General features: G+C 39.7%; 1 protein-coding gene across 4 annotated transcripts in view; it reads left to right on the forward strand.

The window, feature by feature from the left end:
- RIMKLB (ribosomal modification protein rimK like family member B) overlaps positions 1–13,968 on the forward strand; it is a 48,483-nt gene that overhangs the window by 18,606 nt on the left and 15,909 nt on the right. For 3 of the 4 annotated variants that reach the window (XM_081248300.1, XM_081248301.1, XM_081248299.1), the window contains exon 2: positions 2,615–2,850. In XM_081248300.1, coding sequence (XP_081104426.1) covers positions 2,676–2,850 — 175 coding nt within the window. In that variant the 5' untranslated portion in view covers positions 2,615–2,675. Of the gene's footprint in view, positions 1–1,845; positions 1,866–2,614; positions 2,851–13,968 lie in introns of those variants that run through there. The other variant, XM_081248302.1, reaches the window with a different exon arrangement.

The raw sequence follows: 13,968 nt of genomic DNA on the forward strand, positions 1-13,968 counted from the left end.
ACTGGACCACCAGGGAAGTCCCTCCTGTCTTTTAAAACAGTGGATATGATATGAACTTCAGTACTAACCTTTCATTGGCATACTTTGTGCTCCTAGGCGGTGTAGGTTTACTGTTATACTTCTGACTTTTTATCAGCTTTTTTGTTTTGTCTTTTTCCTTGATGTTAACAGATGGGGGGAGAAAAAGAGAAAAGTAGATGTTTTAAAATCATAGCCAGGGAGGAGATACCAACCTGTTCGTCTCTGCCTGGCCTATAGGAATGCATTGGTGGCCTTGCAGGCCAGGAAGGCTGTTGGAGATGCAGAGCCTCTGCTTTGCGGCTGGCGTCTTTACCTGTTTCCTGGGTATTGTTAAATGTGAATCCCAACGGAACAGTCTGAAAAAGGAACAGCCACTACAGCAGCATCCCTGGGCACCAAGGATGGTCAGCCGCTTATCCTCCCGTGGAAACTGGGGGGGACCACTGGGCAGAGAAGAGGTCGTGCCCTTTCACTCCCTGGCAATAAACTGGTCTCTGGAGATGACTAAAATTATAGTAGATAAAAAATCTAGACAGGTCTTACTTGAAGATACCAACACCAGTCAGCTGAGGGTTGTTAAGCACACTTTGCCTTTTAAAAACTGGTGATGTCATTCACTTGTACAGGAAGACTGAGTTGGAATACAGTGTCGCATACCTCTACAAATCTTTACAGGAAAACCAGGGCATAACACAAAAATCTCTTGAAGGTGATAAAATGTATTCTACGTGATCAAACTGAAGATACCTCAGTTCAGGACAAGGTGACAGCCCCCATGGGGGTACCACTTCTTCTGCAGGGTGAGAGCATTCCTCCAGTTACAGATTAGGGGGTGTGGGCATCCCCCCTGTAAGAATGTGGTCCAGTTGCGGCCAATGATGCTCTCTCTACCTTTGCTTCATGTCTTCCAGACAGAGAGGGGAATCATTTTCTTTCTTAGAAACCTAGGTTCATGAGGATTTCGAGCCCTTTCATTAAAAAGAAAATGAAAGGCGATGGGGAGCCTAATATGAGCCTGTTGTTAGTTGTTCGTTGCACACCAGTGTAGAAACACCCAAACTTTACATGAGGATATCAGGGCTGTGGCCATGAAGCCAGCCAGACAAGATGGATATGCCCATTGGCATCATCTCTTAGGAGTTGCTGCATGACTGTGAGATTGCAACCCTGGAGTGTTTTTATTGTCTGGTTATAGAATCACTGAAAACACCATGTTGTGTTACGGTTGTGGCCTGGGCATTTTCCTGAAAGCTTACATGCCATAACTGCTTCCCAGTTGCTAGTGGCTATAACATCCCATCCTGATTTCTACTGGGTCCACAACTGCCCTAGTAATGCAGTGCAATTTCATGCAATGAAGTCAATCAGAACAGACAGTGGTCAAGAACTAAGGGTCAGGGGAGGCACAGACCTGGCTTCGGGGTATTGGAGGTCAATGACAGGTTGTTTCAAAACCTACCCATTGTAAACATTTTAAGGGCATTTTTATAGTTCCCCTCTCAAGGGAAACTGGACATCTCTACAATAGGTGCTCTGGTGTGACTTGTGGAGCTTTTCCTTCTGAGTGAGACCCTTTCCATTCACCTGGAAGGCCACATCCCATGTTCCTCGTGTGTAAATTGAGCCCCAGTCCCCTGATGCCTTTGAGACTGTGGGTCCCCAGGCAGGTGGGTGAGTGTGGTAGGCAGGACAGGTCGAGGTCTTGAGGGAGGGGGTGGTGTGTGTGTGTGTGCGTGTGTATGTGTATGTGTGTGGTGGTGCCTCTGTCCCATGATGTTCTGCTCTTACTGTGTGCATCTGTGGAGCAGCCCCTTCTGGCTGAGACTGTGGAAAGCACGTGAACGGTGCGTAAGGGACCAGTCCGGCTGCTGTGATGCTGGAAGCCGTCCACCTGTATGGACATTGCTTCCTCTATTCCTTGCCCTGGTCCTGTCCTTCTGTGTTAGGTTTCCCATGTCATCTGGGATAATACTAGAAATCACCTGTTATGCTTGTTAGTAAAACTTGTAACTTTTTTCTTCTTTTCATGAAAATGATTTTCAGTTGTCTTGCTCATGATATAAACTCTGAGAAGCAGCACTGTCTTTTTTTGTTGGTGGCATTCTAGTAAACAAGCTATGTTTGTTTAAGAAAAATTCTGTTTAAAAATAGAATAAAAACAGTGAGTAAGAGCATGCTGTCTCCTGACTGAAAAACAAATTTTAGTGAATGAACTTTGGCATTTATTTAAATAACTTTGGCAGTTATTTAAATTATTTCTCCCACATTCTCAAATTACTTATTTTGACAAAAGTTGCTATGTGAATGACATCATTGTTGATGCTCATCTAGTAATATGTGCTACCAGCTGATTTTTAAACATACCTATAAATATGTTTATAAGAAACTATACATATATGAAATAAAGGAAGATAATTGAACAATAGCTATAGATACATGAATATACATAATTTGTTCAAGTTTGTAGTGACGGAAAAGACGGGGTATAGTTCCTGTTTTTCATGGCTAGTATATAATCATGGTGTGATTTGTGTGAAAGCAAAAAATTGAGTAGGTTTCTCGATTTACTTTGTATGTATATCTTCTTTTCCAGCTAGAAGGAGTCTATATTCAGGAGGAAGTAATCCCAGAAAAGGAAGAACAGGCAGAGCAAGATGTGTAGCTCTGTGGCCACCAAGTTGTGGTTTTTGACAGATCGTCGAATCAGGGAAGACTATCCCCAAAAAGAGATCTTACGAGCATTAAAGGCCAAATGTTGTGAGGAGGAACTGGACTTTAGGGCTGTGGTGATGGATGAGGTGGTGCTAACAGTCGAGCAAGGAAACCTGGGTAAGTCTACATTTAAGTAACTTCTTTGCATTTTTACTTAGAATTTGGTGACTCTGCATGTTTTAGGAATAATTAGGGCAAAGGATTTGTTAATAGCCTTATTATTACTAAGTGTCATCTAATCTAAAAATCTAGTATATTTTACGGAAGAAATGGCAACACCGGTATTTGTTAAACCCCTTATTGTATTATTTAGGAAATAGTTGGGAGGGAAATTAAAGATAACCTACTAGTTTTCTTCCATTATTGTTCTCTATTTTTAAAATGCCTTCTTTATAAGGTGCCTCTAAGGGAATTTGTACCCCATCAGGGTCCTTCTAGTAAATTGATCAAAATCCATGTGTAATTCTCATTTTCTTTTTTCTTTGTAAGATACTTTATATGTATGGTGTTAAATACAGCTTTTCTTTCTGGATAAAAGTGTCCAAATGATTTGACTTAATTTGTGATAAGTATTTTTAATATTTTCAGTAGTTCATATTGTTTTCAGATTACTTGGGGAAGAGATTTTGGAAATGTGTAGAAATTCTTTAGGACTGACTTGCAGGAATCTTTAAGCTTTGTAAAAGGATTTGTTACAGCTAAATTGATCCTTTCTATTAGGGAGAGGTGGTTATTGTGAGAATTAATAATGCAGAGTACAGATCTGCTTTTAAGGTAATTTCACCCATGGGCTTATTTCAGTTTTTCTGTCTCTGTCTCTTTTGACCTAATTCATCCTTAAGAGCCATTTATGCCACAAAATTCTGTTGCTTTTTTTCCCCCAAGCCACAGCTATTCTGACTTCTACTTCTTACTGTCCTGGGTCAGGATCTTAAGGCCCCAAATTTTAATGCTGCAGCAGCCCTCTATGTCTTTTTCAAAAGTCTTTCCTTTCTAGCCCTTTCTCATTCATTAGACACTACTTTTATCATCTTAACATGATAAAACCTTCAGAAACTCTCTACTTCCCTATAACATTAAATCTAATCTTATTTTAAAGACTTTTCACTGATGCATGTCCCATAAATCCAGGAATTTCTACGTTTGTTTTTTTTGTTTACATTTTGCATATTTTAAATTATTTAAACCTCATACCATCTTGTAAGGAAGGTAATATTATCATTTTACAGGTGAGGAAACAGACTCTTGAACAATTAAGTGGATAAATTAGGATAAAATCCCTCTTCTCACATATTGTTAACTCTGCTGTAAATGCTGCAGATAGACCATTTGTCCAACCTTGTCTCTTATTAGTCTGTATTGTTTGCCTTGGATCAGTATGTTCAGTATGAAAGCTCAATGTCATTTATGCTCATTGCTGTTTCTTTGTCTTTGCTCATATATTTCAGTACACCTTAATATTTCTGGACCACAGTTAACTGTGGTAACTGTGCATAAGGGGACTGCTGCATTCTCCTATAATATTTTTTATTTCTGTAGAATCGGTAGTAATGTTCCCCCTTTCATTTCTGAGTTTAGTAACTTGAGTCTTCCCTCTTAGTCCATCTAGATAAAGTTTTGCCGATTTTATTGATGTCTCCTGTATTAGTGTCTTCTTTTGTGTTTAGTTGCCATTTTTGTAGAAATCTTTACATTTCCTTTTGTGTATATTTCATTTGCTTTTTGCGTTTACCATGGGGATTACATTTAACATCCTTATGTTGTACTACTCTAATTTGAATTTATACCACCCGAACTTCAGTAACATGCAAACACCCTGCTCCTTTACCACTCTGTCTCCACCCCTTTCATTTGTTGATGTCACAAAATTACACCTTTATTCAGTTAGTGGCCAAAAACATAAACTGATAATCCTTTTAAATGCACGAGTCTCTTAAGTTATGTAGAAAACAAGAGTTGGAGTTACAAACGAAAGTTATAGCAATACTAGCTTTTATACTAATGGTTGTTTATTTTTTCTTGAATTATATTAGTCTCTAAATTGTGAAGTACAGTTACAAACTATTGTTGCAGTAATGTTAGCTTTTCTAATTGCCCATTTATTTACCTTTATTGAGATATTTATTTTTCCATACGACTTTGAGTTACTGGCAGATGTCCTTTCATTTCACCTTACAGGTTCACCAACTCCCTCAACTTTTGCTTTTCTGTGAATGTCTTAAATTCTCCCTCTTTTTTTTTTAACCTCTTTATTGGAGTATAATTGCTTTACAATGGTGTGTTAGTTTTTGCTTTATAACAAAGTGAATCAGTTATACACATACATATGTTCCCATATCTCTTCCCTCTTGCATCTCCCTCCCTCCCACCCTCCCTATCCCACCCCTCTAGGAGGTCACAAAGCACCGAGCTGATCTCCCTGTGCTATGCGGCTGCTTCCCACTAGCTATCTGTTTTACATTTGGTAGTGTATATATGTCCATGCCACTCCCTCACTTTGTCCCAGCTTACCCTTCCCCTCCCCATATCCTCAAGTCCATTCTCTAGTAGGTCTGTGTGTTTATTCCTGTCTTGCCCCTAGATTCTTCATGACCATTTTTTTTTCTTAGATTCCATATATATGTGTTAGCATACGGTATTTGTTTTTCTCTTTCTGACTTACTTCGCTCTGTATGACAGACTCTAGGTCCATCCACCTCACTACAAATAACTCAATTTCATTTCTTTTTATGGCTGAGTAATATTCCATTGTGTATATGTGCCACATCTTATCCATTCATCTGTTGATGGACACTTAGGTTGCTTCCACGTCCTGGCTATTGTAAATAAAGCTGCAATGAACATTTTGCTACATGTCTCTTTTTGAATTATGGTTTTCTCGGGGTATGTGGCCAGTAGTGGGATTGCTGGGTCGTATGGTAGTTCTATTTTTAGTTTTTTAAGGAACCTCCATACTGTTCTCCATAGTGGCTGTATCAATTTACATTCCCACCAACAGTGCAAGAGGGTTCCCTTTTCTCCACACTCTCTCCAGCATTTATTGTTTGTAGATTTTTTGCGGTACGCGGGCCTCTCACTGTTGTGGCCTCTCCCGTTGCAGAGCACAGGCTCCGGATGCGCAGGCTCAGCGGCCGTGGCTCGTGGGCCCAGCCGCTCCGCGGCATGTGGGATCTTCCCGGACCGGGGCACAAACCCATGTCCCCTGCATCGGCAGGTGGACTCTCAACCACTGCGCCACCAGGGAAGCCCCTGTTTGTAGATTTTTTGATGATGGCCATTCTGACCGGTGTGAGATGATATCTCATTGTAGTTTTGGTTTGCATTTCTCTAATGATTAATGATGTTGAGCATTCTTTCACGTGCTTGTTGGCAGTCTGTATATCTTCTTTGGAGAAATGTCTATTTAGGTCTTCTGCCCACTTTTGGATTGGGTTGTTTGTTTTTCTGATACTGTGCTGCATGAGCTGCTTGTAAATTTTGAAGATTAATCCTTTGTCATTTGCTTCATTTGCAAATATTTTCTCCCATTCTGAGTGTTGTCTTTTGGTCTTGTTTATGGTTTCCTTTGCTGTGCACAAGCTTTTAAGTTTCATTAGGTCCTATTTGTTTATTTTTGTTTTTATTTCCATTTCTCTAGGAGGTGGGACAAAAAAGATCTTGCTGTGATTTATGTCATAGAGTGTTCTGCCTATGTTTTCCTCTAAGAGTTTTATAGTGTCTGGCCTAACATTTAGGTCTTTAATCCATTTTGAGTTTATTTTTGTGTATGGTGTTAGGGAGTGTTCTAATTTCATACTTTTACATGTACCTGTCCAGTTTTCCCAGCACCACTATTGAAGAGGCTGTCTTTTCTCCACTGTATATTCTTGCCTCCTTTATCAAAGATAAGGTGACCATATGTGCGTGGCTTTATCTCTGGGCTTTCTATCCTGTTCCATTGATCTATATTTCTGTTTTTGTGCCAGTACCATACTGTCTTAATTACTGTAGCTTTGTAGTATATAGTCTGAAGTCAGGGAGCCTGATTCCTCCAGGTCCATTTTTCTTTCTCAAGATTCCTTTGGCTATTCGGGATCTTTTCTGTTTCCATACAAATTGTGAAATTTTTTGTTCTAGTTCTGTGAAAAATGCCAGTGGTAGTTTCTACCTCTTTTTTGAATTAGAGTTTTGCTGGATGTAGGAGTTTTGGTTGGCAGTTTTTCTTTTAGCACTTTGAATGTAGTATTAGACCCCTGTCTTCTGGCCTCCAAAGTTTCTGATGAGAAATCTGCTGATAATTTTATTGAGGATCCATAGAATGTGATGATTTGCTTCTGTCTTGCTTTTTTCAAAATTCTCTCTTTGTCCTGGGTTTTGAAAGTTTTAAGTATAGTGTATCAACATGTGTCTGTTTGAGTTCATAAGGTGGAGACTGTTGAGCTTCTTAGATGTTTATAGTCATGTCTTTCATCACATTTGGGAAGTTTTCAGCCACTATTTCATCAAATATTATCTCTGCACAATGCCCCCCCCAGCCTCCCCGCCCCAATCTTCCTGGGACTCCCACAATGTATAAGTTCACTGATTCTTCTGTCTGCTCAGATCTGCTCTGAATCCCTCTAAGTGAATTCTCATTTCTGTTATTGTACCTTTCAGCTCCAGAATTACTTATTGGTTTCTTTTTTATGTTTTCTGTCTACTGGTATTAACATTTTGTTCACACATTGTTTCTTTGACTTTTTTCTCATCTTTCTTTAGCTCTTTGAGCATCTTTAAGGTAGTTTCTTTTAATGTCTTTGTCTAATCTCTCTGCCATTAATTAGGACTTCAGGAATGGTATCTGTTGATTTATTTCATTCCTTTTAGTGGCCATACTTTCTTGGTTTTCTGTATGCCTTGTGGGTTTTTGTTGAATTCTGCACATTTGAATCTAATGTGGAAACTCTGGAAATCAGTCTCCCCCTTCCCCAGGGTTTGCTGTTTTTTGTTTACTGTTTTTGTTGTTTTGATTGTCATAGACTGTCTCTGTACCTCAGATCAGCCTAAGGTGCAATCTTAATGTCTTCTAAGGTCTTTTCTGAACCTTTGCCTAGGCACTTGCAGTCACTTTTTAAATTTTCCCCATATATGCAGTTGAATGTCCTAGTGTTTAGTGTATGGCTTCTGAGAGGGGAAAAATGACAAGGGGGAAAGGGGCAAAGAGGATATTTGAAGAAATAAATAAGTCCCCTGGAAGTGACTTCAGCTGGAAGGGGAGGGGCTTGTAAAAGTGGGAGGAGTGGCACAACAAAAATGGCTGCTGGCTTCTTTGTCTGCACCTCTAATCAGAAGCTGCATCCAGCCATCAGAGCAGAGATGCCGGATATTTGGAGGGCAGCATCCTTATAGGCCACCCTGACTCCTGCAAGGCATGTCAGCTGCTCCAGAACCAAGTGCAGTATTGCTAAAGAATGGGGGATGGGTAGTTGCTACTTTTCTAGAGCTGAAATTGATGAAAATTAACTGCACTTACCATGCCAGTCTTTTCCTTCATTATCCTTCAACAGGTTGACAATGCATTTGTTGTTTAGGTGGCGAGACAGAGTCCTGATGCTCCCTACTCCTCCATCTTCCCGGAATCCTCTCTGTACTCTTTTTTTTTTATATTTTGCGGTACGCGGGCCTCTCACTGTTGTGGCCTCTCCCATTGCGGAGCACAGGCTCCGGACGCGCAGGCTCAGCGGCCATGGCTCACGGGCACAGCCGCTCTGCGGCATGTGGGATCTTCCCGGACCGGGGCATGAACCGTGTCCCCTGCATTGGGAGGCGGACTCTCTACCACTGTGCCACCAGGGAAGCCCCTGTACTCATTTTTAATTGGTGTGTGTCTCTTTTTGTTTTGTAGTCTTATATTATATTCTGGGGAAAAGTCTCTTACTGGATACATGTACTGTGAATATCTTCTCTCACTCTGTGGCTTGCCTTTTTCACTGTGTTAATGGCATCTTCTGGTCAGTGAAAGTTTTTAAGTTTAATTAAGTATGGTTCATTTTTTCTTATTTTTTGATTAGTGCTTCTTGTGTCCCAGTTAAGAAAATGTATGTGCCCAAGAGTCCTTATTTTGAGATACATGCTGAAAACCTACTTCATAAAATACAACATTGTTACGTGAAATTATTGTTAGGAAAAGGGCGTATACTATTTTCTAAGGGGAGGATGGGTATGTGACTGTAACTTTTGCTGGTTTAAAAAATAGTTAATAGGGCTTCCCTCGTGGCGCAGTGGTTGAGGGTCCGCCTGCCGATGCAGGGGACACGGGTTCGTGCCCCGGTCCAGGAAGATCCCACATGCCGCGGAGCGGCTGGGCCCGTGAGCCATGGCCGCTGAGCCTGCGCGTCTGGAGCCTGTGCTCCGCAGCGGGAGAGGCCACAGCAGTGAGAGGCCCACATATCGCAAAAAAAAAAAAAAAAAAAAAAAAGTTAATAGAAGGATAAATCATAATTTTCCAAGTGTGGTTACCTTTAGGGAAAAGAAAGGGTTCAAGAGGACAGGGATGAGCTAGACTACTCTGACTCTAACAAGGTTGGCCATGTATTGATAATTGAAAGTAGGTGATGGTACATTGGATTCATTATAGTATTTTTATTTTCTGTTTAGGAGTTTTCTTAATAAAATTAAAATAAATGGAGAGAACATTTCAACTGATGAAAATTTTTGACTCAAGGATAGAAGGAGAAAGTTTGGAATTTAATCATTTTTGGTATGGCACTTTGATGAGATTATAGGTTGTTTCTTGCTCAAGTTAACTAGAGATATTTTAATTGCTTACAAATCAAATAACCTTCCCCATTACAGAAATTAATTCCAGAGAGCATATTGCCAAAAATAGACGCTCAGAGACTTGGTTACTTGGCATAGATAGGGCAGAAATCAATTAATACTACGTTCCTTATTTCAGAGTGGGAATCTCATAACCCATGGTACACAGTGGTGAAACTGGTAATTAAGTAATTACTTTTATTCACTTGGAATCATGGTCTTTTTGAAGATAAAGCCTTGGAATCTGTTAGGTACTGCCACAGGAAACTTTTTTTAAAGAGTATGAGGGATTTGGCAACATGAGACTGAATAGCCTTCTGAAGGCATTGGGGAACTTAAAGCAAAGGAATGATGAGGAGCTCAGATCTCTAAATTCTTCCTTCCAGGCAAATAACAAAATTCAGGGGCTTTCCAGTATTTAGGATTATAGGTCTAACCTAACCATTAGAGCATATTCTTGTTGAAAGGAGTCTTCCAGCTGTCATGCTGCTAGGGCTTTGGAGGGAATTCATGTGATATAATGAAAAGAGCTTCTGCTTTAGAACTAGTTAGATCTAGCTATCCTGGCTGATTTAGTTTTTAAACTAAACTGTTTTGCAGTTGGTCAGACTGGTTGTCTTGATACTGCTAAATTAAGTCTGCTGGTAAATTCTCTCCTTGACAAGTAGAGAAATTTCTAGATCGCATGTAGTTAGGTCACCTGCTCTTAATTGCCAAAAGGAGGTTAGAACAGACTGATATAAATATTTGTCTTTAACCTGGAGCCACTGTTAAAAAGTTTACTCTTTTTCAAAGAGGGACTTGACATTTAAAGGACATCACAAAGATACTTTGCTTACACTCTCCCCTTTTTTACATTAGTCTGTTGCTGGGAGACTGCTGTAAATTTTTATGGCTGGCTTCATTAATAGCGACCTAAATGATACATTTCCCCACTTTTCTTCTATATAGTTTTCTTTTAAACTATTTCAGTATAGATTGCTATCTTATGGGGGAATAAAATGTAATTTTGGTTAGATATAACATTTCATATTTGGATAATAGAAAAAAATTCATAAAGTTTTCATGTTAAGTTAGAAAAATAGAAATATGTTTTCTTGCTTCTAATACTGAGACCTTATGCATCAGATATCAAACAAATCAAGTTTGCTTGGGAGTTGAGGAAAAAAAAGGAGATGAAGAATCAACAGCTACCACATGTGCCGTCAGCCTACCCCAATTGACTATTGTAAACTAAGAGTAATTGATAGCCACTAACAATTATTAACTACGTACTATGTGCCAATCTTTATCAAATACTTAACATGCACTTTCCCCCATCATCCTCCTCAAAACTGTTTAAGTGGGGCTAGGACTTTATCCCAAGGCTCAGAGTATCTTAAAATAGATCCTCAGTGTTTTTGAATGAATAAAAGAAGGAGTGGTTAAGTGGATGAGTCCTTTAAGGGTATTTTATCTTTTTATCACTTTCATGAAGTATTTTCTTCTGAGCCATTTTTTTCTATCTATAGAAAAGGTAAAGAGAATGTACTCAAACATGCAGAGCTTGAATGCCAGCATTTATAAAATTAAGATTAATTAAAATTATTTAGCTAGTGGCATCACATTTCTCTACATTTGATATGTCCTACCTGCTTTTTGGGGTAGGGTCGGTTGTCTTGACCCCCAGATTCTGTATTTTTTAAAGGTACTTAGAGCAGAAGCTAGCCAGTCATTACCTTCAGTAAAAGATGTTTTTAAAACAGACGTCATAATCTGACTTTCCTCATCTCTTTCTCCTTTTCTCTCTCTTTTTTTCAAACACATGATGGTCAGCTGCAAAGCGGCAGTGCTCAGTGATAATGAGGCACACTGTTATAGTAGACTTCCTTTTGTTTCTTTCAGTACCACTGATGGACCTGGGAAAGGAATTTTATTGGTTCCTTATCATTCCCCAAAGAGCATACCATTGAAGAGAAAAATTTTCTTGCTACCTGGGATTAATAGTGAGATAAGGCTTGGAAACAAATTGGACAGGATAAGGATTGCTGAGGATGTTAAACGGGTAGTTTGATAGGAAACATAAAATGTATCTTCGTAGGAAGCACGTAAGCAGAAAGAAAAGGCATGTATATTCTCAAAAGAATGGATTGTTTTATTCTTGTTTTTGATACTTGATAATTTAGATGTGTGAGTACTAACCCAGTCTTAATAAAGACTTTTTAGTGTTGTATATAACTCTTGAGAATTATCTGACCCTTAGTACTGTAAATTTCCATTACCAGTTGTCCTGTTCTCTTCAAAATTTGGGTAATTACTTTTCATCCTACATTTTTGGGACCTGGTGGAAACTAGCCAGTGATTTTTTTTAAGGTGATAATTTTTTAAATATTCATTTATTTATCCCCCCCGCCTGCATCGGGTCTTAGTTGTGGCACATGGGATCTTCGTTGAGGCATGCGGGATCTTGCCTTATGGCACGCAGGCTCTTCTTCGCAGTGTGCAGGCTTCTCTCTAGTTGTGACATGTGCGCTCCGGAGCGCATGGGCTCTGTAGTTTGCGGCACTTGGGCTTTCTTGTTGAAATGCGAGAGCTCAGTAGTTGGGGCGCGCAGGCTTAGTTGCTGCGCGGCATGTGGGATCTTAGTTTCCCGACCACGGATCGAACCCGCATCCTGTGCATTGCAAGGCCGATTCTTTACCACTGGACCGCCAGGGAAGTCCCAAGCCAGATTTTTTTTTTTTGCGGTACGCGGGCCTCTCACTGCTGTGGCCTCTCCCGTTGCGGAGCACAGGCTCCGGACGCGCAGGCTCAGCGGCCGTGGCTCACGGGCCCAGCCGCTCCGCGGCGTGTGGGATCTTCCCGGACCGGGGCACGAACCCATGTCCCCTGCATCGGCAGGCGGACTCTCAACCACTGCGCCACCAGGGAAGCCCCAAGCCAGTGATTTTTTTTAAGAAAAGCTTAGGAGGACAATTCTCATGAGAGGATAGTTTTGCATTTATAGTAGGCACCAGTTCTGTGTGACCTAAGCCCTCTTGCTGCAATCTTTTTTAAATGTCCTAAAGTAGATTAATTGATAAATAGATTTATAGTGAGTTGAGTATTTTAAAACGTTCAGAATTATCTCATCTTTTTTGTTAATGTAGCTCCTTTTATTTTACATGTGGTGGTGAATTTAATAGCTTTGTCAGTTAAGTAATGGATTAGCATTCTGGATTATTGACCTAAACAACTAAAGTTTGTTATGTGAATTTAGCTGGAAGTAGGGAGCTCAGAAGTTATAAATCTCTTACCCTGACTCCTTGCTTTTTCTAAGTAGAACTCAGCCTGAGAAAGAACAGGTTAGATTTCTTGTCCTAAATTTGGTTTTGACTGCCTTTAGCAAGTTACTTTAGCTTTCAGTTAGTCTTCCCTCCTCCGCCTTCCAAGATGAACTAATATAAAGTTTTTACTGCAGTAGTAGCACTTGAAACATAAATGGCAAGGGAGATGGGTCACTGGCAGAATAGTAAATGGGCTTTTGGTGAGAGAAAGGATGAGAAAGCATTAAAAAAAAAAAAAAGTGAAAAGCTGAGCAGCAAAACCCAGAGATTTTGAAACTGGAATGACCAGCGTCAGTTCTCTTTAGAGAATACTTAAGAATTTGATATGTCTTGGGTTCTCCCCTCCAAATCGGGTTTTCATTAAGAATTTTAAACGAAGAGAAAAGTTGAAAGACTAGAATTATGAACAGGTATATTCTTGCTACCTGGATTGAGTGTTCAGTAGTAACCCCCTGTCACAGTTCTTTAATATCTCTTTCTCCTAGTACGTATAAACATTATGTACATTACACACAGCTTTTTGAGAGCGTCATTATCTTTTGAACACAAGTAGCTATCTTAATGTTCACCCCTGAATATTTCAGTAACTGAGGCCAAAAAATAAGGATATTGTTCCCTATCAGCCAACACAATTAGCACGCCTAAGAAAAGTAAACTCTTTAATATCATCTCATATATACTCTAGAATCAGATTGTCGCAGTTGATTCCAAAATACCTTTTTCAGTTATTTTCAAATCAGGCTCTATAAGGTTCATGCATTGTATTTGGATATAATGTCTACTTAGTCTTTCTAACTCTAGACATTCTTCCCATCTTTATTTCTAAAGTGACATCAACTTTTTGAAGTGATCAGAACAATGTCTCATATCCTGGATTTGTGTGATAGTTTTCTTGTGATGTCTGCTTCCTGAAGCTTGCTGTGAGTTGGCATGATTAGATAGAGTTCATGTGTTTTGTGCACACAGTTACCTTTTAGTTGACCATGGATACTTCATAGTGCGTCCTTCCAGGAGGCCCAGAATGATAGTCTGTGCCACTGTCCAGGATAAGTTTGATCACTGGGACAGGTAGAGTCTGCATGGTCTGTTAGAAAAATCTATTTTTATCTTTTGCCTAGCAATTCTTTGATATTTTGGCACTATACAGATATCC

Source organism: Mesoplodon bidens (genome assembly GCF_964165515.1).
Source record: "Mesoplodon bidens genome assembly, chromosome: 11".
Classification (NCBI taxonomy): domain Eukaryota; kingdom Metazoa; phylum Chordata; class Mammalia; order Artiodactyla; family Ziphiidae; genus Mesoplodon; species Mesoplodon bidens.